A 25156-nucleotide genomic window follows, 5' to 3' on the forward strand; every position below is an offset into this window, starting at 1 on the left:
GGGTACAGTTTCTTTCTGGAGTGATGAAAATGGCTAAAATTGATCATGGTGATGAATGCAGAATTCTGTGAAAAATGACTGAATTGTACACTATACATGGGTGAATTACAGAGTATGTGAATTATATCTTAATAAACTTACCCCCCCCCCAAAAAAAAGAACAAATGCATCAGAGGTTTAGCCTTAATTTCAAATGATCTTCTGCTTTCCCAATTTTCACATTCTATTTAAAAATATTTCAGAAGATAGCCATTAATAAGGTTATTTGCTGACGCTAAAAGGTTTATACCTTCAGAGATGAAGGGATAAGGGATAAAAACTGCTAAGAATCAGTATTCAATAAGATTCATGTTAATTTAATGGATTATGGTAATAAAAAAGTAATGTATTATTGAAACTTATTGGACTAAATCAGGATCAGACCCAGATCATAATAATGATGGAGTAGGGTTCAGAGAAAACCAAACCATTATTGGCTGGGCACGGTGGCTCATGGCTATAATCCCAGCACTCTGGGAGGCTGAGGTAGGAAGATTACTTAAGCTCAGGAGTTAAAGACCAGCTTGAGCAACATAGTGAGACCCCATCTCTACAAAAACAAAAAAATTAGCCAGGCACCATGGTGAAATTAGCCAGACCCTGTAGTCCCGGTTGCTTGGATAGCTGAGGCAGGAGGATCACTAGAGTGCATGAGCGTTAAGGTTGCAGTGAGCTATGACACCATGCATCTATCTAGGACAAGAGAGACAGACCCTATCTTCAAGAAATAAATAAAATAAAAATAAAAAATAAAGTAATAAAATAAAACCATTATTAACAAGCTTCATGCTGTATTTACTCTGTGTGGTTAACCATCCATGTCATAAAAGAAACTACGGACATTACAAGACTTTCAAATGTTATTTCTCATCCCTAAAACACCAGCTACCCAGAAAAAGAATAATTTCCAGAAGTTTCTACTTTTTCAGTTTTAAGTTAATGGACTTCATTAGAAAAATTCTGTCATTTCATCTTAAGGAATCAACAGTTCACCATTCAATCAGCAAATACACACTGAACACTTATGATGTGGCTGGTACTCTATAGCCTACAAAAGGCAATCTAAAAAGTTCTTAACCTTGACTCAGCTCCCATAGCACAGTGGTTACGGTGCCAGCCACATACACTGAGGCTGGTGGGCTCAAAACCAGCCCAGTCCAGCTAAAACAACAAAGACAACTACAACAAAAAATAGGCATTGTGGCGGCTCAGGCAAGAGAATTGCTCCAGCGGTTCTCAACCTGTGGGTCGTGAACCACAGGAACTGTATTAAAGGGCCACGACATTAAGAAGGTTGAGAACCACTCTTGGTTAAGCCCAAGAGTTTGAGGTTGCTGCGAGCTGTGACGCCACGACACACTATGGAGGGCTACATAATGAGACTGTCTCAAAAAAAAAAAAGTTCTTAACCTTAAAAAAATTGTAATTGATCCAAGGGTAAGATGTGTACTAAAAATATCCAAGAAGAATGGTAAAAGTGTCTTATAAGCAAACAAACTGCTCTCAGAACAATTTGGGAGGCCAGGAGAGAGTGTTCACTTCCTTTATCAGGGATGAAAAAGGCTGACGGAGAAATAACACGAACAGAACTAAGACAATGGGAAAGTGTTCCAGAAAGAGTGAGTAAATAAGATGGACAGCAATAGGGTAGGTGAGAGGCAATGATATAGAAAGTGACTGCAGTAGTTCTAGTAAAAGCGGAAGGACACTGAACCCAGACTGAAATAGAAATGGAATTCTTCATATGTTAACACAGTTTTATAATTTTTCATCTTTCTATATAAAGGAATTTCATATAAATTAACTGCCTAACTTGGTAAACGGTCTGTGAAGCTAGTGAATGATGCCCCATGAATATATCAATGTACACAGCTATGATTTAATAAAAAATTAATTAATTAAAAATTAATTAATTAATTAATTAACTGCCTAAATCAAGCCAAGGGGCTCTGATCATCTGGGAGACTATAAAAGCCTGTATGAAAAGTTAATGCATTAGCCAGGCACAGTGGCACACAGCTGCAGTTCTAGCTACTGGGGAGGCTGAGGCAGGAGGCTTTCTTGAGCCCAGGAGTTTGAAGTTACAGTGAGCTATGATTATAATTGCACTCCAGCCTGAGTGACAGACTAAGATCCTATCTCAAAAACAACAACTAAAAACAAAAGAAAACAAAAAAAACCCACAAAGAAAAGTTACTGCATTCCAAAATTTGCACACCAAAAAGGTACAGTTCATCTTCCAAAAGATACAATCTAGTTACTATCAGCGCCCTGGTAGATTCCTAAGATTTCTACATTAACATTTAACAATGCTCTTAGGAAATGACAAACAATCTTGTTTTGAGGACAAATATTTTTTGCATTTTTTTCCTTTCCATCATCTTTATCAGCAACAGATATTTGCATGAAAACAGGATCACTAGTCCTTGGGGATACATCAGTTCCTACTGGTTATTTTTCATCCATGTCATCCCCTCAATTAATGCAGGAAAGAGGATTGAGACATTGAAACATTAGATTAGGGTGTCAAGCAAAAGCCAACCCCTAGAGTAGATGAATAATTTGTAAGGCCAAAAAAAAATATTATTTTATGCAAATATATAATACACAATAAAACAAAGAGACTGTACCCAAGAAGTTTAATATACAATTAATGTAATTATTTCCAATTCTAAATTTAAAAACTATTTTATGTTAGCTAAATTTGCTATGGTCCTGGAAAAAGGCACTCAGTCCCAAAGCACTACTGCAGAGCTGAAAGGCTGAATTTTGAACTATAATTTTGAAAAATCTCAGCTGTGCTCATGAGACCATGGCAGAAACAAGCATTTCTCTTATTAATAGTTTTGGTTCAGTGAAGGTGGCTGAGTTATTTGACTTCAAACCCCTGTCTCCCAAAGTCTTATGTTTTTAAAAATACAATTATTCAACAGTAATGATGGCTTTAAATTGTATGGATTAAAAAAAAAACATGAAGTTTTCAATTCTGTGGAAAGCCATCAAAATAGGCTTTAATGATGCTTAAGGAGGTGACTCCTTATTCTGAAAACCAATAAGTAAAGAAAAAGAATCATTTATCTTGTTATTCCAGTAGGAAAGCTTTCAAAATAACCAAATAGTTGATAAGACAAAGTCCATTATAAAAAAATTCTAGCCTTCAGTAAGAAGGAAGGGCAAAATTAGAAAATCGTCATCTTACAATCTATAATAAAATAGTAGATCTAGACAGGGATCAAAAGCTGCCACCCTGGGTATAGGACTGATGAAGAATCTTACAATATAACGGATCAGACTAACAATATTTTTACCAACTATTGATTTTAATAACACAAAGAGATGGCCAGACAAAACGTACCCTTTGATGAATATACATAACACCACCTATGAAATATTCTTGCGAAAAATAAAAAATAAAGCCCATATCTGTGCAAGCTTCTAGATCTAACTATCGGGAAATAAAAAGGGATAGATGACCAAGTTAAACACAACCACAGAGATATAATCAACAAAATACATAATTTGGAAAATCTATAAAACAAATGACTAGGTTTAATACATGAAAACAGGAAATATTAATAAAATGTAGGTGGAACTATGACAGGTAAATATTTAAGGCCAGGGCTCACACCTGTAGTCCTTGCTTCTTTCTAATACAATTTTTCTGCCACCTGCATACTGCCCAGTTCTTATTCATTTTGGGCAGGAAAGAGGTTGGTGGATTACTTGTAATTATCCTATAGTTTTTAAAGAAAAAAACAAATATCAATTCATCTGATGATGTTATTATCTATTTTAGGTTAAATAAAATGATGAAAGTATTTTTGTTTATTTCTGTTTATAGTTTTTTTGAGTGTGATACTTGCTGAAGCAATCTCCAGGATGAAGTCCATGCTTCTTCCTGCATGTCTCACAGTAGAAAATGGTTTCTTTCCTTCCACCTTCCTCATTTCTTTTGCTGCATACATGTAATCCTTTGTTGGTTTATTTTTCATTTTGCATTATAAAATGCATCTTCCCAGTTAGCCTTTCCTCAGTGACAGAAGAGGATGGTCTTCCCCTCTTTCTTCTTCTGTTCCTCACATTGCTCACAAGTTGAGTGATGAGATTCTCCTGTAAGAAAGGTGTGTCTGCACTTTTTCTCCACTATCCTCATCTAATGATTAAAGGATGTACCTTTTCACAACTGGAACTCCATCAGCCAGAAGAATAAATTTTTTTATCATTTGTAAACCCCATTAACTAAGTCCACAGTACTGATCAGCTCCGTCCACTCTTTCAATAAACTTTGTGTATTCTAAAATAACCGCAGGTTTTTCCAAGTGAACAAGCTGTTCTTTCCCATAACCAGTGATCATTTGTGGTTGAGGGCCAAAAATGGTACTCAGCATTGTCACTAACCTCTTGTCATGGAATGAGAGGCACATCATTTTCATATCACATTGAGTGACATATAATTCATATTCCTGAAGTTTCTTCTTTTTCAGATCACTTGGAAAATCCTTCCTAGAAGCCATAACTCTTCCTGTCATATGTATTTTCATTTTATGCAATTCCCGAGCAAGTTGAGGGCTTGTGTAGAACCTGTCAGTATAGATGTGACAGTCTGAACCACTTGTATATACTTGCAAAACTTGTGCGAAATGATCACTATTTGAGATGTAAATGGCAAATCAGGATGAATAAGGGTTTCTGTTGTTGTCTTGCCATAATTGGGAATGTGAGAAAACACATAACCATTTTCTGAATCACACAGGCAAAAAAAAAAAACACAACAAAAAACAGTGTCAACATCGGAGCGGAACAGGTTGGACAAGGTCCAATATAGGACAAGAATTAACTGCAAGGGAGATTTAGGGTATAATAAAGCCCAAAAGTTTGAGGTTGAAGTGAGTTATGATGATACCACTGCACTCTAGCCAAGGCAACAGTGTGAGACCCTATTTCAAAAGAAAAGAAAAGGCTGAGTACAGTGGCTCACACCTGTAATCCCTTGAGAATAAGGATCTAACCACTGTATTTATGTTGAATATCTCTTCTTTAAATTACAAAGTGAGACCTTCTACAATTTCTTTTCCAGTTTTCTAATTACTGCTATAATAATTTATAAAGTTTTCCAGTTTTCTAATTAATGCTATAACAATTTATAAAGAAATAATTTAAACTAAATAGAATGAAGGACAGGAAACATAAGAAATTTTAATGCATTATTCATGATAGAAAACATGTTCTTGGTCTACCATATATCCCTTCCTTTGGGGCACCAATCCTTCCTTTCCATTCCATAAATGACCCCTCTAATCTTCACTTGCACTCAAGTCCCAGGCCCAGTCCATCAGAGTGCTCCATGCTGCCTGGACAAATGACTGGTTTAGGAATGGGTATGTGAGCCAAGATAGAATAGTCAGTCTTCCCGAGGGACTTTCTTTTGTAATGTTCAGAAAAGATATTCTTTCTTCCTTTAGGATCATGAGATTTAAAGACATATTAACTGTAGCTCCTTTCGGCTACCTTCCCCAGTGCTAAGAAAAAGCCATCTATAGCAACAAAAAATAGAAAACTAATGCATGAATGCATCAAAACCCTGAGATGCAAAACAAAGCAACAACAACAGCACCCAGGAGTGTATATTCAGAGCAAGTTGAATCTATGGTCCTGGGTTGCAATCTTCAAGCTTGGCAGAAATAAATTCTCTACTTATATTAAAAACAACAACAACAACAAAACTCAATAGTATAGCCCAATGACATCATTAAGAGTCATGGATCTAGATATCCTCAAAACTATTTCTACTCCTGGACTTGTAATTTATGTGAACTAACAAAATTTCCCTTCTGCTTAATCCAGTTTGAGCTGACATTCTATTGTTTAAAACTGAAAGGGCACAATGTACTTTTACTGTATGGAGAAAAATAATTTGTTACCTAGTAAACTCAGTAATTATTTCAGCATGCTTTATCATAAAAGGTACAGTTTTGATCACATTGACTTCTTACCTTCAGAACACTTATCTTTTTCCTAAAGATACTTTTTGAATTGTAACTAGAACTCATCATGGAATACATAGCATGTACCACTAACCCTGAATAAATATGATCTGTGTACTCACACTCATCCAGCCCCAGCTGATAGGCCAAGTTCTGTAGGCCTCGTACCTTCTCCATCAAATTAGCTGTGGTGAGGCTCCCCAGTTCTGAAACAGAAACATTTATTTCAATACCATTTATTTCCACTATTCTCTAGTAACAAATTATCTGGGTTCAGAATCCTTGTTACATAAGTTTCTAAGCTTAATTCCTAGTGAATAAGTAGAAAATGAATTTTATCTCTTCTCTCCCAATCCAAGACACACACACACATACAGAGAGAAATTTTCCATTACTGCAAAATATCTCAGATGAGCTTATCCACTCAGTGAGAAAAGAGTTAGCATAAAATAACAAATTAAGTGTTTTGTCCTAAGGATCTTTATATAACATTCATTTCGCCTATCATACAAAACGAATACATCATTAAAATATGAAACTTTGTGATTTTAGAGAGCTTTGCACAGGATTTCTATTTTGCAAACTGGATACTGTCTCCATTGTCATTTCTAAATCCTCATTCTTTTTTTTTTTTTTTCAAACCTCAGTATACAGCAGAAGACCCGTTATTTCAATTAACAATAAAATATCAACAAAACACTTACTGTTCCTCATTTCCTTAAGTTTAGAAAACAGACTAAATATAAACTTTCACTTTAAATCAAGTATCTGTAAAAATTTTTAAGTTTACCAAGTAAAAAGACAGCATACTTAAAATAAAAACTTACTTTCTTAGATTTTCGTTTAAGTAGTACCCAATTCCTTGTAGGTTTAAGACACAGGTCAATTAGCATAAACAAAACGTTATGATCCTTCACCAAAAATATATGGTTTCCTTCGGAAATACATGCTGATAGGATATTATATAACTGTCTATTTAGAAATTAGAACAATGAACCAGAGATGCCCTTGAGACTTAATTTTTCCATGATTAGAGGAGGGAATCTGCATTTAAGCATTTCATGCAGAACAATGAATTACTTCCAAAATCAAATAAAGGTGTTTTTTTCTTGCATTTATCATGCTGCAGTCATTACCTATACTCTGCATAAGTGCACTTTACTGATCTGTTCAGCTGCTTAAATAGCTCAAGAATCCCAGGTTTTTACCTTAATTTCAGTCTATTACTTTGCACCCATCATGAATCTTATCACCAGAAAGATGATAAAATAAATAAAGTACAGCAAAATCATGGAAAATTAATGTTTTTTAATTTGAATTTCTACTTTGTGATTGAGTTCCAAATCATTTATCAAACAACAATATTCACTACTTACAGTATTCTTTATGGAAGAAATTGATGGGATGGAAAGAAATAAAAAACAGGTCTTAAGGTGCTAAGGCATTGCCATAAATAGTACTGACAACAATATATGGCAGTAAATCCTACATAAATAAGGCACTTGTGTTATAGTAGAAAGAGACTAGACTTAAAAGATCAGAGTTAAAGATTTTTTTTTTTTTTTGAGACAGAGTCTCATGCTCAAGCAATCCTCTTGCCTCAGCCTCCCAAGTAGCTGGGAATACAGGTGCCTGCTGCAATACCCGGCTATTTTTTTAGAGAAAGAATCTCATTCTTGCTCAGGCTGGTCTTGAACTCCTGAGCTCAACCAATACACCTGCCTCAGCCTCCCAGAGTGCTACGTATAGGCATGGCTCAGAGTTATGATTTTTAACTCTAACATATCTTGATTAAGTTAACTTCTAAACCTTAGATATCAACATATCTAACTGACAAGATCGTTTTTTTGAGATAGAGGCTCACCTTGTTGCCCTTGTTAATGTGCTGTGGCGTCACAGCTCACAGCAACCTCAAACTCCTGGGCTTAAGCGATTCTCTTGCCTCAGCCTCCCAAGTAGCTGGGACTACAGGCACCCACCACAATGCCCGGCTATTTTTTGTTGCAATTGTCTTTGTTGTCAAGCTGGCCTGGGCCAGGTTCAAACCAGTCAACCTCGGTGCATGTAGCTGGCGCCGTAACCACTGTGCTACAGGCACTGAGCCCTAACTGACAAGATCTTTATGAGAATTAAATGAGCAAGTTTATGTTAGAGCTTTTGTTAAGTGTAAACATCATACAAAAATTAGTAAGAATTTAGCAGCAGCAGATTCATTGTAACTTGACTCTTGAATTGGTAAGATTTCTACACCTGGAAAAAGTAGAGAAAGACATTCCAGACACAAAAAACTAAAGTAAAGAAGGTTGGTTAAGTAGGCAATTAAAAGCCAAGAATACTTGCAAGGGGATAACAGTAAGAGAAAAATTAGGAAGATGGTTTGTATAAGAACATAAATATCTATAAATACCTAGGTAAAAGTTAGAGGTCACCAGTATCACTTACCTTTTAACATGTCGATATCATCACGTTCTATCTCAGCCATCCATTTGGGTGGAGAGCTAGTAATAGGCTGTCAGAAAATAAGAACATATCCATTCAGATATTGTGAAGAAAACCTACTCTTCCCTCTCTTAAGAAATGGGATCTACTGGTTGGAAAGCTAGCCTAGAATATTAGGAGGAATCTTAAAATTAGATTATAAGAGGGCGGTGCCTGTGGCTCAGTTGGTAAGGCGCCGGCCCCATATACCGAGGGTGGTGGGTTCAAACCTGGCCCTGGCCAAACTGCAACCAAAAAAATAGCCGGGCGTTGTGGCGGGCGCCTGTAGTCCCAGCTACTCAGGAGGCTGAGGCAAGAGAATCGCCGAAGCCCAGGAGTTGGAGGTTGCTGTGAGCTGTGTGAGGCCATAACACTCTACCGAGGGCCATAAAGTGAGACTCTGTCTCTACAAAAAAAAAAAAAAAATTAGATTATAAGAAAAGAGAAGCTACATTTCATAAACCTATATTGTAGGAACTTCACCAGTTTGTAAGACATGAATCTGAAGTAGCTAGCACCTTGAATCTTGAAAGATCCACAATCTTTTCTCTAGTAGTAAATACGCTAGCTATGGCAAACAGTGACGTATACCAAATGGGTGTCAAGGGACACCATGGTACAGAATATTTTTGTGCTAGCCACGCCTGAGAGATATGACATATAAGAGTTCTTCAACTGATGTGGAAGGGAAAGTGGACTATGGTAAATACATGGATAAAAATAATGTGAGGTGACAAGCAACAACAATCATAGCTGATAACATATTTCTGAGTAACCAGGTAAAAGAGAATGCACAGAACGATGACTCTTCTTTGGTCATTGTTTGGTACAGTCTCATTTCCAAATCATGTATAGTCTTTATATATAGTTGCTAAGGACAAAGATTAAAATATTTATTTTTTATACACACATGAAAAAAAAGAGATGCTGCTTGTGATGTGGCCCTCAGGTTGTTGAAAAATACTGGCAAATTATAATTTCAAAAACCTAGATTTCCTTAGGATCAGATTTGGCCTGAAATGGCTTATAGCCTTCCTTTGGGCTGGAGAGGCCATCTTCCAGTTCACCAAAATGACAAACATACAGGGAAAGAGGAGAGGCACCTGCTACATGTTCTCTAGGCCTTTTAGAAAACATGGGAGTTGGCTTAGCGCCTGTAGCACAGTGGTTACGGCTCCAGCCACATACACGGAGACTGATGTCTTTGAGCCCAGCTCGGGCCAGCTAAACAACAATGACGGGCCAGCTGCAACAACAAAAAAATAGCCGGGCGTTGTGGCAGGCACCTGTAGTCCCAGCTAAGTAGGAGGCTGAGGCAAGAGAATTGCTTAAGCCCAAGAGTTTGAGGTTATTGTGAGCTGTGACGCCACAGGATTTTACCAAGGGTGACACAGTGAAACTCTGTCTCAAAAAAAAAACAAGAAAAAAGAAAACATGGAGTTGTTCCTTTGCCAGATATCTGCGAATCTACAAAAAAAGGTGATATTGTAGACATCAAGGGAATGGGTACTGTTCAAAAAGGCATGCCACATAGATGTCACCATAGCAAAACTGGAAAACTCTACAGTGTTACCCAGCATGCTGTTGGCATTGTTGTAAACAAACAAGTTAAGGGTAAGATTCTTGCCAAGAGGATTAATGTTCATATTGAGCATATTAAGCACTCTAAGAGCCAAGATAGCTTCCTGAAACTCGTGAAGGAAAATGATCAGAGAAATAAGGAAGCCTGGCTCGGTGCCTGTAGCTCAAGTGGCTAGGGTGCCAGCCACATACACCAGAGCTGGAGGGTTCGAATCAGCCCAGGCCTGCCAAACAACAATGACAACTACAAACAAAAAATAGCCGGGTGTTGTGGCGGCTGCCCGTAGTCCCTTGGGAGGCTGAGGCAAGAAAATCACTTAAGCCCAAGAGTTTGAGGTTGCTGTGAGCTGTGACACTACAGCACTCTACCCAGGGCAACAGCTTGAGACTCTGCCTCAAAAAAAAAATAAAAAAAGAAAGAAAAAGAAAAATAAGGAAGCCAAAGAGAAAGGTACCTAGGTTCAAATGAAGTATAAGCCTGCTCCACCCAGAGACACACACTTTGTGAGAACCAATGGAAAGGAGCCTGAGCTCCTGGAACCCATTCCCTATGAATTCATGGCATAATAGGCATATAGCATAGCACACAGGAGAACCAATGGAACTGTGATATTGGGTGCTGGAACCTATTTATTCCCCATGAATTCACGGCATAATAGTCATGTGACGCTTTGTCACATTCAATGGCAAGGTGCCTCCCTGAGCTACTGGAACCTTTTCCCTATGAATTCATGGCATGATAGATATTAAAAATAATAGCCTACTACTATTATAAAAATGTTTCTTGTCATTCACTAAAAGTGTGGTAATTTTTCTCCAAAGAAGTATTAAAGCAATTTTAATAGTGTCCTTAAAAAAAAAATAGCTTATAAACTAATACTAATTATCTTTAAAGTCAGTCTCAGAAAAATATCTTGGAAGAATTAGGTGTCATTGATTCACGCATAACAAGTTAGTATAGCAATGAAAGAAATTACTTGAAATTCAGTTCTAGTGAAAGTCTCCAACTGAACTGTTTGAAATACATGATACTGGCCAGTTAAGTAACTTCCTCTGCTAGAGGAAAATATTCAAAGAAAAATCAAGAATGAGAAGAACCTCAATTCAATTGAGAACAGATTGGAATGAGCACCACGTGAATTTTTTTTTTTGAAATTTTTAAATTATTGTGTAAGTTTTAGAAAACTTAGAATTTTAAGTTTTCCCTCGTTTTTTTTAGAAACAGGGTCTCATTCTGTCCCATAGGCTGGAGCACAGTGGTGTGATCATAGCTCACTGTATTCTGAAACTCCTGAGCTTAAGGGATCCTTCCATCTCAGCTTCACAAGTAGCTGGGACTACAAATGCATACTGCTATAGCCAGCCAATTAAAAAAAAAAAACTTTTTCTTTTTTTTTTTTTTTTAGAGACAGAGTCTCACTTTATTGCCCTCGGTAGAGTGCCATGTAGTCACAGCTCACAGCAACCTCCAAATCCTGGGCTTAGGCGATTCTCTTGCTTCAGCCTCTCCTGAGTAGCTGAGACTACAGGCACCCACCACAACACCCGGCTATTTTTTGTTGCAGTTTGGCTGGGGCCGAATTCGAACCCACCACCCTTGGTATATGGGACTGGCACCCTACTCACTGAGCCACAGGCGCCGCCCAATTTTTTTTCTTTTATTAGAGACAAAGTCTCACTGCGTTATCCAGGCTGATCTTGAACTCCTGGCTTCAAGCCATTCTCCCACCTAAGTCTCCCAAAGTACAGGGACTATTGGTGTGAGCCACTTTGAGTTTAAAACTATGAAATACAGCCCATTTTTAGAATAGCTTTGAGTTAGCAGTTTTTAATACCAGTGGCACACAGAATCATCTGTGAGTTCAAGGTTACAGAGAGTTCTGAATGGGCCATTACATACCAGACTGGGTAACAGAGTAAGACCTTGTCTTGTCTTGCAAAAAAAAATCCCCACATCACCTATGTTACTTAAAAAACATATAAATGTCTTGACCACACCCCAGATGTACTGATTTTGAATATCAGGGGTAGGGAAGGGTCCAATGGAGAGAACACAGGAAGTGGCTCCACATATGTATTTTACAAAAACTCCACACTTATACACCGATAATTCTGTCATTCAGGTAGGGGTAGGGGCTGAGAAACATTACTTCAGCTTTGACTCCTTCTCTTTATTTTTAATAAAAATTTACTCAGTGGCTCGGCACTCATAGTTCAATGAGTAGGGTGTCAACCACATACATCGAAGCTGGCGGGTTTGAGCCCTGCCTGGGCCTGCTAAACAATAATGACAACTGCAACCAAAAAATAACCGGGTGTTGTGGCAGGTACCAGCACTCCCATCCAGCTACTTGGGAGGCTGAGGCAAGAGAATCACTTAAGCCCAGGAGTTTGTGGTTGCTGTGAGTTGTGATGCCACAGCACTCCATCAAGGGTGACATAGTGAGACTCTGTCTCAAAAAAAAAAAAAAATTTACTCAGTACTATGTGACAAGCAAAAAACTACATGCATCATGTCAATTGCTCCAAACCAACACTGTGAAGTAGGTATTATAACTCCATTTTTCGAATTAAAAAACCGAAAGTAGAGGAAGTTTACAGATCACTTGACTCAGGTTACACAACTAGAAAAGCCACGTTTCAAAACCCAGATAATCTGAATCCAGAAACCACTACTCTATACTGCTTCCCCTAGGAAGCTCTAAGTCAAACTCACCATTTTTATCCCTAATAGGGAAAAACATTGTATCAGGGGATCTTTTTTTTTTTTTGTAGAGACAGTCTCACTTCACTGCCCTCGGTAGAGTGCGGTGGCGTCACACAGCTCACAGCAACCTCCAGCTCTTGGGCTTACGCGATTCTCTTGCCTCAGCCTCCTGAGCAGCTGGGACTACAGGCGCCCGCCACAATGCCCGGCTATTTTTTTGTTGCAGTTTGGCCGGGGCCGGGTTTGAACCTGCCACCCTCAGTATATGGGGCCGGCGTCCTACTCACTGAGCCACAGGCACCGCCCCGTATCAGGGGATCTTAACCTGGGGTTCTGGGATGTCCTTGAACCCTTAGAAAAAAAAATTGAAAAATAATATGTTTGTATGGGCGGCAACTGTGGCTCAAAGGAGTAGGGCACCGGCCCCATGTGCTGGAGGTGGTGGGTTCAAACCCAGCCCCAGCCAAAAACTGCAGAAAAATAAATAAATAAAAATAAAATAATAATAATGTATATGTCCAATTTCTAGGGAAAAGGCATAGATATTTAATTATATTTTTTAAAAGACTATACTCTGAAAAATAAAATAAAATAAAATAAAAAATAAAAAAAAAAGACTATACTCTGGAGTATTTTTAAAAATCACACTTACTTATATATATAACTTAAAACATTTCATTGTAACCAAATATAATTAGCTAAACTGAAAACTAAGTATAGATGAGAACAGAAGAAAATTAACTTACATACTGTCTAGTCAATCTACTAGACAAAAGTTGGTCTAAAAATAATAGCTACTCTAGCTGGGCGCAGTGGCTCATGGCTTTAATCCCAGCACTTTGGGAGGCTGAGGCAGGAGGATTACTTGAGGCCAAGAGTTCAAGACGAGCCTGGGCAACAAAGCAAGACCCTTTCTCTACAAAAAATGTTAAAAATACCTAGGTGCAATGGCTCATCCCTGTAATCCTAACATGCTGGGAGGCTGAGGCAGGTGGACTGCTTGAGCTCAAGAGTTGGGGGCAAGCCTGAGCAAGAGTGAGACCTCATCTCTAAAACTAGCTGGGCATTATGGTGGGTGCCTACAGTCCCAGCTAACTTGGGAGGATGAAGCAAGAAGATCTCTTCAGCCCAAGAGATTGGGGCTGCTGTGAACTATTACGCCATGGCACTCTACCCAGGGCGACAAAGCGAGACTCTATCTCAAAAAAACAGAAGAGTATAGATACTAGTGATCAGACTAATGGGTTCAAAGCTTGGTTCTGCCACTTATAGTTAGCCTATAACCTTGAGTAACTTAACTTAACCTGTCTGGGCCTATTTCCTAAAAATGGTAATAGTACTTATACCTCATATGTTTTGTGAAGGTTAAATAATATATACAAAGTACTTAGAAGGATGTGTAGCACATGGTAAGCACTATACAAGTATTCACCAATATTATTATTATCATATTTTCCTAATTGGAAGAATTTTCAAAATCCTCTAAAGAGGCGGAAGTTAAGGTCATAACAAACCATATAAACAAAAGAGAAAAGCTTCAAAATTATAGTGTGGGGCGCAGTGAGTCCTCTACTACAGAGGTGGAAGGACGTCCTGGGATGCGGCTGCAGTGGCCCTTGGACCCGAAGAGGTGTCAGGGGGCAGAATTGTTCAGGGATGTGGCCATACCCTTCTCCCAAGAAGAATGGCAGTGGCAAGTGCCTGCTCAGAGGGATCTATACAGAGATGTGATGTTGGAGACGTACAGCAACCTGGTCTCACTGGGTCTTCCCATTTCCAAACCTAATGTAATCTCCTTCCTGGAGCAAGGCAAAAAGCCCTGGATAGTGAGAGGGTGACAACAGGAGACCTGTGCCCATAGTGGAATCTGGATGTGATGCCAAGGTATTATCTCCAAAGCATCATGTATATGAAGTTGAATCACCCCAGTGGGAGATAGTGGAAAGCCTTACAGGTTATAGTCTTGAGTGCTCAAGTTTCCAAGATGACTGGGAATGCAGAAGCCAGTTTATCAGACAACAAGGAAATCTAAACAGACATTTCAGTGGAATGACAATCAGTTGTGAAGAAATTCCTACTATTGACCAGCAAGAATCCCTTGCTTTTTATCAGAAAATTCATAGTAGAGAAAAACCCTATGGCTATGATAAATGTAGAAAAGACTTCTGGCAAAAGAAATTCCTTATTAATCATCAAGGAATTCATACTAATGAGAAACCCTATAAATGTAAAGAATGCGGGAAGGCCTTTAAATATAGCTCATGATTAATTCAACATGAGAATATTCATTCTGGCAAGAAACCCTATGAATGTAAGGAATGTGGGAAGGCCTTCAATTCTGGTTCAAATTTCATACAATATCAGAGAGTTCATACTGGTGAGAAACCTTATGAATGTAAGGATTGTACAAAGGCCTTCAGTCAAAGTTCACAGTTGATTGAACATGAGCGAATTCATACTGGTGAGAAACCCTATCAGTGTAAGGACTGTGTCAAGGCCTTCAATCTTAAAGTACATTATAGAATTCATACTGATGAAAAACCCTATGCATGCAAGGAACGTGGGAAAACCTTTAGTCATCAGTCTCAATTGATTCAACATCAGACTGTTCATACTGGCAATAAACTCTATGAATCCAAGGAGTGTGGGAAAGCCTTTAATCAAGGTTCAACTCTTACTCGACATCAGAGAATTCATACAGGTGAGAAGCCCTATGAATGTAAGGTATGCGGAAAGGCCTTTAGAGCGAGCTCACAACTTAAGCAACATCAGAGAATCCACACTGGAGAGAAACCCTACCAGTGTAAGGTGTGTGGGAGGGCCTTCAAACAGGTCTCACATCTTACTGTACATGACAGAATGCACACGGGTGAAAAGTCATATGAATGTAAGGAATGTAGGAAGGCTTATAGTCATTGCTCACAACTGATTCAACATTAAGTAATTCATACTGAGGAAAAGCTCTATGAATATAAGGAGTGCAGGAGGACCTTGAGTCATGAATCAACTGTTCAACATCAGAGAATGCACAATAGAGAAACACATGTGAATTTAATAAATGTAGAAAAGCCTTCAATCAGCACTTATCCCTTATTAATCATCAGAGAATTCATGCTGGCAAGCAACCATGTGAATGGAAGTAATGGAGAAAGCCCATTACTTAGGCTAATCACAACTCTTACCACTTGGATGAAGACCTGAAGAATGTAATGTAAGTGAGAATGCCTTCATTTAGACCTTATATTTTATTCTAAGTCAGAAAATCCGTATCAAAGAAAAATTTTCTGGATGAAAATTGTTTAAATCACGATTGTTAAAGAACCAAGAAAAGGCTAGAAAAATTTTATTGTCCAACACATTCCAGGATCACATTTTCTAACTACATTGTAATAATTTTAACAAGAGTCAATGTTTTAGTTTTCTTGGAAATTAAAAAAAAGTCAAATTATTACTTGATTAACAAGGAAATAAATCATGTAATCCCCATGAATGGTAATGGAAAGAATGAATTGAGAAGTTTACACATCAAGAGACATGAGGTGTAGGCTACAGTCAAAGAGATGTGAGATGTAGCCAAAGCTTCACCTAGAGTAATGTTTACAGCTTTTAAATGCATGCATATTATATGAAAACCTGAAAGATTAAACTGTAATACATTAAATGTGCTACTCAAGACTCCTAAACACCTAGGCAATGAAAAAAAGTAGTAAGAACAGAAAATGATGAGCAATAGTAAATAGAAAAAAAAAAAAAAATTATAGTGTGGGCAGAAAGAATACTCGCTTGGGTGTTACATTAAGTATTTCAACTGCCTTACCTTACAAAGCTTTCAGGTTAACAAAAAATGTTAATAAACAAAAGCAAAATAGAACATCTAGACAGAGGCAGGCACAATCATCAAGTAACATGATGACAATGTAAACGAATTTATAAGGTTATAGTTATAAAATGATTCGATGGCTATGACACTATTTTCAAAAATGAAGAAGCAGGGCGGCGCCTGTGGCTCAGTCGGTAAGGCGCCGGCCCCATATGCCGAGGGTGGCGGGTTCAAACCCGGCCCCGGCTGAACTGCAACCAAAAAATAGCCGGGCGTTGTGGCGGGCGCCTATAGTCCCAGCTTCTCGGGAGGCTGAGGCAAGAGAATTGCTTAAGCCCAGGAGTTGGAGGTTGCTGTGAGCTGTGTGAGGCCACGGCACTCTACGAGGGCCATAAAGTGAGACTCTGTCTCTACAAAAAAAAAAAAAAAAAAAAAAAAAATGAAGAAGCAAGAGAGATTTGAGCTTTTACAACTTTGGATGAACTTCATAAGATAAATGGAATATTACTTACACTTTTGAAGGAAGCTGCAAATTCAGCAACACCTGGTACTAAAAAGAAAAAAAAATTATTCATTCAATATTTGAGTACTTTGGCATAGAGGATTCAAATAATAAAAAAACAGTCTTGCCTTCAGGAGCTTATAGTGTGAAAGAGGAAAGAGAATAAATCAGTATCTGTACTATTGTTTAAGCAATCCAAGAAAGATAGCAGGTGCTGGGCGGTGCCTGTGGCTCAGTGAGTAGGGCGCCGGCCCCATATGCCGAGGGTGGCGGGTTCAAACCCAGCCCCGGCCAAACTGCAACAAAAAAATAGCTGGGCATTGTGGCGGGCACCTGTAGTCCCAGCTGCTCGGGAGGCTGAGGCAAGAGAATCGCGGAAGCCCAAGAGTTAGAGGTTGCTGTGAGCGGTGTGACGCCACGGCACTCTACCCGAGGGCGGTACAGTGAGACTCTGTCTCTACAAAAAAAAAAAAAAAAAAATAGCAGGTGCTATGAAGGGATAAAACAGGAAAATCTCAATCAGACCCAGGCAAGAAAAGCTTTTTAGAGAAAATAAGGCCTCAACTTTGAAGGACCAGGAGTTGGCTGGTTGGAAGGGTAGTAAGATACAATATTTTTTATCAGAAAGTTTAAACTTCCTTTTTAGGTATGCTGTCCTATCAATCTAATTATTTATTTAAATATCTCAAAGGAAAAATCACATTAAAAAGTAAAAAAATAAAAATCAGATATTTAAAAATGAAATAGTATTTAACCTCACTAAAAAAAGATACAAACTAAAAATAATAAAGATTAATAACATCCAACACTGGCTAGTATGTGAGGAAATGGATACTACCACATAGTCATCTTCGGCCATGCAAACAAGGATATTAATGAGAAATTGTTCAAAGAATCAAAAATTGGATACAAATTAGGTTTCCAAATAAGGTATAAATACATAAACTACAGTATATCTATACAATAAAATAGATTTAAAAGAATGAAGTCGACTATATAGACTAAGATGGAAAGATTCCACTCTGGGAGGTGGAAGCAAGTGGATTACTTGAGCTCATGAGTTTGAGACCAGCCTAACCAAAAGTGAGACCCCCGTCTCTACAAAAATAGAAAAACTGAGGCAAGAGGATCGCTTGAGCCTGAGTTGGAGGTTGCTGCGAGCTATGATGCCACAGCACTCTGCCCAGGGCGGACTCTGCTTCCAAAAAAAAAAAAGTAAAGATTCATTTGTAATAAATTACTAGTAGAGTAAGTTAAGCTGCAGCCCATATATATGACTCTTATCATTATAAAAACAAACAAACAAACCCTCTATAAACTTAAATAAATTTATTTACTTATCCATATAAACATTAACAAAGTATTAATAGTCGTTAAAAGTGACTGAAGGAGGTAAGGAAATGCTTTATGTATCTCAATATTACATGACTTTATTACATTTGTAATTTTTTTTTTGAGTCTCTCTCACTATGTCACCCTTGTAGAGGCTGTGGCGTCACAGCTCACAGCAACCTCAAACTCTTGGGCTTAAGTGATTCTCTTGCCTCAGCCTCCCAAGTAACTGGGACTATAGGCACCTGCCACAATGCCGGGCTATTTTGTTGTTGTTGTTGTTGCAGCTGTCATTGTTATTTTAGCTGGCCTGGGCTGGGTTCGAACCCACCAGCCTTGGTGTATGTGGCTGGTGTCCTACCCACTAAGCTACAAGCACTGCCCATATTTTTGTTGTTGTTGCAGTTGTCATTGCTGTTTAGCAGGCTCGGCCCGAGTTTGAACCCACCAGCCCCTGTGTATGTGGGCTGGCCACAGTTACAGTTTTTTTAAAATAAGTATTGTTAGGCTCTTTATTTCCTGAAGCACACTGTGTTCTGCAAAAAAATTAAACCACCAAACAGCTATTCTTAACATTGGCCTTGTGTTTTCCCTTTAAAGTAAAATTAAAACTTTAATCATTAGTTAAATAAAAACTTCAAAAATCTCCCAAAGGAGGGCGGCGCCTGTGGCTCAGTGAGTAAGGCGCCGGCCCCATATGCAGAGGGTGGAGGGTTCAAACCCAGCCCCGGCCAAACTGCAGCAAAAAAATAGCCGGGCGTGTGCCGGGCGCCTGTAGTCCCAGCTGCTCAGGAGGCTGAGGCAAGAGAATCGCGTAAGCCCAAGAGTTAGAGGTTGCTGTGAGCAGTGTGACGCCATGGCACTCTACCTGAGGGCGGTACAGTGAGACTCTGTCTCTACAAAAAAAAAAAAAAAAATCTCCCAAAGGAGTACTGGTTATAAAGAAAGGAAAACTTACATTGTTCTGGCCAAAGATCTGGTGAGGCACGGTCAAGTTTTTCAAAACTTAGCAGAGAAGCTTCCAGATCTGTTCCTAGAACACCCAGATGAACCAAGAAGACATGAAACACATTAATTTACATTTCATGACATTTCAGTTTCAAAGAACACAAACTAGAACACTCACCTGGAAGTCTAGAGATTTGAGCTCTGTAACTACTGGTGCTACAGGTCTATGACAAATCATTCTCCTTCACCAAACCTCCCTCTTCCAATCTATAAAATGGGAATGATTTTTTTTTTTTTTTTGCAGTTTTTGGCTGGGGCTGGGTTTGAACCTACCACCTCCAGCATATCGGGCCGGCCACCTACTCCTTTGAGCCACAGGCACCACCCGGGAATGATATTTTTTAATGGGGTATTAAGAAAAATGAGTATCAGTGAATCCATTTGCATCTTCATTCATACTCTTATACCTTCCTCCAATTACGATTAATTAGGTATTCCACTCCCATGAAAGAGAAACTCCTCTGATAGGGCTCTGAATGCCATCTTCTGTCACTTTATCAAGGACATCATCTTTTTTTTTTTTTTTTTTTGAGACAGAGTCTCACTTGGTTGCTCCTGGTAGAGTGCAATGGCCGTCATAGCTCATAGCAACCTCAGATTCTTGAGCTCAAGTGATTTTATTGCCTCAGCCTCACAAGTAGCTGGGACTACAGGCGCCTGCCACAACACTGGGCTATTTTTAGAGACAAGGTCTCTTTCTGGCTCAGGCTGGTCTAGAACCTATGAGCTCAGGCAATCTAACCACCTCAGCCTCCCAGAGTGCTAGGATTACAGGCATAAGCCACCGCACCGGCCAACTTCATTTTGAATAATCCCCTTTCTCTCGTACCAGCAGTTTCTACCTTCTACAGGTGCATGCTGAACAGATACAGATATCAAGACTGCTCTAGAATTTCCCTGCATTAAAAAAGAAAAAAAAAACCAAAACAAAAAACTAACTCCTCCTTGACCCTATGATCTCCTCCATACCCCCTTCATCTTGAATTTTCCATTCTGTTATTTCCTCTTCACCTCACGCTGTCTCATTAATCTATGACAATCAGACTTCTGTCCCTAAATATACAGAAACTGCTCTTGTCAAGGTCATCTATATATCCTGTGTTGCTGGATCCAGTGGTTACACCTTGGTTCTCTCTGATATGACTTCTTTACAGCATACACTGACCATCTTCCTTGAAAAAGTACTCCCAGTTTCAGGGTGGCGCCTGTGGCTCAAGGAGTAGGGCGCCGGTCCCATATGCCAGAGGTGGCGGGTTCAAACCCAGCCCAGGCAAAAAAAGAGAAAAACTACTCCCAGTTTCTATGAAACCACCATGCTGGTCTTCCACTTCATTGACTCTTCCTTCTTCATTCTCCCCCTCCACTCAGGCTCCATCGTAGGCTGGCTCCACTGTCTATTTCATTTAGTCCCATAACCTTTACCTTCATATATGTCCCAATGACTGCATATTTATATTCCGAGTCCCAACCTTCCTCCTGAATTTCTGCATGTCCAAGTGGCTACTGGACATCTTTTTTACTTACATGTATTAAAAATCACTCAAACCTATGTGTTCAAAACCATACTCTCCCAATCTTCTCCATCTCAAGAAATCGCACTTCGGTGAACCTCAATTATCAAAATCAAAAACCCAGATGTCATCCTTCATGCTTTTTTTCCTTCACCCTTCCATAACCAATCCATCAGTAAATCTACTAGTTTCTAACTCTAAAATACACCTGGAAACCAAATTCATCCAACATCTCTGTCTTGGACTACCTTAATAACATGTTAGCAGATCTCCCTGCTCCCATTTTTATCCCCCCCAATCTATTCTCCACAAAGTATCCAGAACTGACTTATTAAAAATGTCAATAAGGGCTTGGCACCTGTGGCTCAAGCGGCTAAGGCACCAGCCACATACACCTGAGCTGGCGGGTTCAAATCCAGTCCAGGCCCACCAAACAACGATGGCTGCAACCAAAAAATAGCCCAGTGTTGCAGTGGGCACCTGTAGTCCCAGCTACTTGGGAGGTGGAGGCAGGAGAATCGCTTGAGCCCAGGAATTGGAGGTTGCTGTGAGCTGTGATATCACAGCACTCTACCCAGGGTGACAGCTTGAGACTCTGTCTCAAAAAAAAAAAAAAAAAAAAATATATATATATATATATCAATAAGGCAGCACCTGTAGCTCAGTGGGTAGGGCATCAGCCACATACATCGAGGCTGGTGCGTTCGAACCCAGCCTGGGCCAGCTAAAATCAACAATGACAACTGCAACAAAAAAATAGCCGGGTGTTGTGGCAGGCACCGGTAGTCCCAGCTATACTTGGGAGGCTGAGCAAGAGAATCACTTAAGCCCAAGAGTTTGAAGTTGCTGTGAGCTGTGACTCTACGGCACTTTACCCAGGGCTACATAGTGAGATTCTGCTCAAATAAATAAATAAATAATGTCAATCAGTTCATGTCACTCTTCAACTTAAAGAACTTTTCTCCAGGTAAATCTATAAATGTTATCTATCATGCCCTATAAAATCCTACATGATCCAGCCCCTACCTAATTCTTTCACACCATTTACCCTCTACTCTTCTCTGCACAAGATAATTACTCAATATTAACATTTGTCAAGTTTTTACTGTGTGCTCAGTATGCTAACTAGCTGCATAAACTAGTTCATTTAATGCTATAAACATTTTCTAGGTGGAAAAAGTTATAGACTCATTCCCCAGAAAATACATAAATGCATAAAAATTTTCAACATGTGTTTTCCTTTAAACTGAATTTGTTTTACCAAATATTCCAAAGGAATTCCTAATGGCATTTTAATTAGTAAAGAATTAAAGGACTGGGACTCTGACAGTCCCAGTTAGGAGGCTGAGGCAGGAACATAGTTCATTTTGCTCAGTAGTTCAAGACCAGAATAGGCAACATGGCAAGACACCATTGCTAAAAAATGTTTTTGTTTTTTTTTTGCTAAAAAATGTTTTTAAAAGGGCTGGGCAAGGTGGCTCACGCCTATAATCCTAGCACTCTGGGATTCTGAGTTTGAGGCAGGTAGATTGCCCTGCAATCTCAGGTTCAAGACTAGCTTGAGCAAGAGTGAGACCCCCGTCTCAAAAACTAGCTGGACCAAAAACTAGCTGGACGTTGTGTTGGGCACATGTAGTCCCAGCTACTCTGGAGGCTGAAGCAAGGACTACTTAAGCCAGTGGTTCTCAACCTTCCTAATTGTTGCGTTGTTACAAATGGAAAAAAGGGGTAGCTGAGACTATAGGTGCACACATCTAGGCCAGGTTAATTTTTCTATTTTTTGTACAGACAGAGTCTCCCTCTTGCTCAGGCTGCTTTGGAACTCTGAGCAGCTCAAGCGACCCTTCCCCCCTTGGCTCCCAGAGTGCTAGGATTACAGGTGTGCACCACTGCGCCAGGCTCCTGACTCTTCAAATGCCCTTTCCTTCTGGCAAGAGAATATTTTAACAACAGAGCATGTAGGCACAAGAACTTCTTTTGACTCTGAAGATCTATTTTTTTTTCTTTCCATTTTTTTTTTTTTTTTGTAGAGAGACAGAGTCTCACTGTACCGCCCTCGGGTAGAGTGCCGTGGCGTCACACGGCTCACAGCAACCTCTAACTCTTGGGCTTACGCGATTCTCTTGCCTCAGCCTCCAGAGCAGCTGGGACTACAGGCGCCCGCCACAACACCCGGCTATTTTTTGGTTGCAGTTTGGCCGGGGCTGGGTTTGAACCCGCTACCCTCGGCATATGGGGCCGGCGCCCTACTCACTGAGCCACAGGCGCCGCCCTATTTTATTTTATTTTATTTTTTTTTATTGAGACAGAGTCTTACTCTGTGCCCTGGCTATAGTGCCATCATGTAGTAGCTCACAGCAACCTCAAACTCTTGGGCTCAAGCGATCCCCTTGCCTCACCCTTCCAGTAGCTGGGACAACAGGTGCCTATCACAGTGCCCAACTAGTTTTTCTATTTTCAGTAGCGAAGGGTCTCACTCTTGCTCAGACTAGTCTCCAACTTCTCAGTACAGGCAATTCACCTGTCTAGGCCTCCCAGAGTGCTAGGATTACAGGCGAGAGCCACTGGGCCCAGCCCATAATTTCTTATACTACATGTACCTGTGCTCAAAAAATCTTAAGACTCAGTTAAACCTAAAATTTAAGACCAAGTAATATATTATCTCAGTATATATGTAATCATTCTTTCAATAAATGTTAACTGAAGGCCCACTGCTTGCCTTGAAGGCACTGTGCTAACTTGGCATCCAACTATGAACAAGACCAAACTGAAATTTATTAACTAGTATGAAAAGGACAAAGTTAACAGAATAACTATGCTGCCAATGAAGATAGTGAGATGGTGAATAATGGCAGAGAGGGGCTTTGGATACCGTGTTATGGGAAAGCCACTTTGGGAGGTGACATTTAAAAATCAAACCTGAGATGGAAAAATACATGTTTTTGTTTATCTTTCTGACTCCAAAAGCATTCACCATTATTATGCCTTTCATATATCAGGTAGTTAATATTGTTCTCTTTGGCCTCATTCCATAATGAACTTCCAAGATTCCTTCCAAACACAAAATGTGTTTGAGAAGGTAAAACTGTATCAGCAAAATCAGTGTAAGGATGGGGACGGTAGAAGCAAAAATTGAGTTCAAAAAAGACTGAAAGACTTAACCTAAGATAGACTGAGCACAAAAGCTTGTGGGTATACCAAAACAACCTAAATGCTACATAAGATGACTTGCACCTCAGACTACACTAAAAAGTCCATTTCTCATTTTCCTCGAGACTTGCATGGTTTGAGACTGAGAAGGTCTCCCACCTCTCATGCTGCCAGGACAAAGATTCTAAACAGGGGAGACTGGAGAGAATCATGTTTCTCTTACAGTTCAGTCTCGAGATAAGGTCAGCCACCAGCCTCTGCCGGGGTTTGAGATAATCGTTCCATCCGGGTGCTCAATGAAGAGAGAATCAATCCTTCAATGGGGCGCCCCGGGAAGGAAAGAACTACTGTAAGGCATTTCCTTTCTCCCATCAGTATCTCGTCGTTGATAGTCAGCTCCCCCAAATAGGGCCAAGGGAGAGCCAGATGATCCCTTTCCTTTTGCCGGTAATGAGTCCCTCCCTGGTGCCCTCGTTCACCCGCCTGGTACAAAGCAGGCAAGCTGGGCACCTCCAGAGATGCTGTGAAGAACCGATGAACTGAAAACAGGGATCGATCTCATGGAAAGAGTTGAAAGGAAAAAGAGAGGAACCTAAGAAAGAAGTGTAAGTTCGAAAGGCAGAGAGAGAGTGTGAACAGTTCCAGGGAACCAAAGAAGGAGCCTGCAGGCAAAGGATCTCCAAGCCGGTTCTTACCATCCGTGGGAGACGCCATCTTCCAACCCACGTCATGTGACACGGCCAACCGTCGGCGGGAAAGCTAGGATCCATATGCCACGCCCCTGAAGAGAAGCCCTATCACCGACTCGCAGCTCTTTCCGTTTCCCCGCCCCAATAGGGCAAAACTTGGCCCCGCCCCTAATAATAGCCAAGTCTCTCGCGCTGTTGTGGAGGCGGAGCGACGGCAAAATTCTTGGTTTTATTTACTTTTCTCAGAAAGGAGGGTGGAGCTTCGGACATGCCTGCGGCCAATTGGGGTTCCAGGTTAGGGGGCGTCTTCTCCGTCTGCTCTACATGGAGTACCCACGTTTTCGGTGTCTTCTCT

The 25156-nt window shown here is 39.8% G+C and overlaps 1 protein-coding gene across 4 annotated transcripts in view; it reads right to left on the reverse strand.

Moving 5' to 3' along the window:
- The window catches only part of LIN52 (lin-52 DREAM MuvB core complex component), a 122760-nt gene extending 97740 nt beyond the window's left edge, over positions 1-25020 (reverse strand). The window contains exons 1-6 of one of the 4 annotated variants that reach the window (XM_053601775.1): positions 24808-25009; positions 19402-19476; positions 17122-17159; positions 8466-8532; positions 6146-6229; positions 3222-4149 (exon numbers count right to left, since the gene is read on the reverse strand). In XM_053601775.1, coding sequence (XP_053457750.1) covers positions 4148-4149; positions 6146-6229; positions 8466-8532; positions 17122-17159; positions 19402-19476; positions 24808-24826 — 285 coding nt within the window. In that variant the 5' untranslated portion in view covers positions 24827-25009 and the 3' untranslated portion in view covers positions 3222-4147. The other 3 variants (XM_053601774.1, XM_053601773.1, XM_053601776.1) reach the window with 3 other exon arrangements.
- Positions 25021-25156: the final 136 nt, after the last annotated feature.

Source organism: Nycticebus coucang, chromosome 9, assembly GCF_027406575.1.
Source record: "Nycticebus coucang isolate mNycCou1 chromosome 9, mNycCou1.pri, whole genome shotgun sequence".
Classification (NCBI taxonomy): domain Eukaryota; kingdom Metazoa; phylum Chordata; class Mammalia; order Primates; family Lorisidae; genus Nycticebus; species Nycticebus coucang.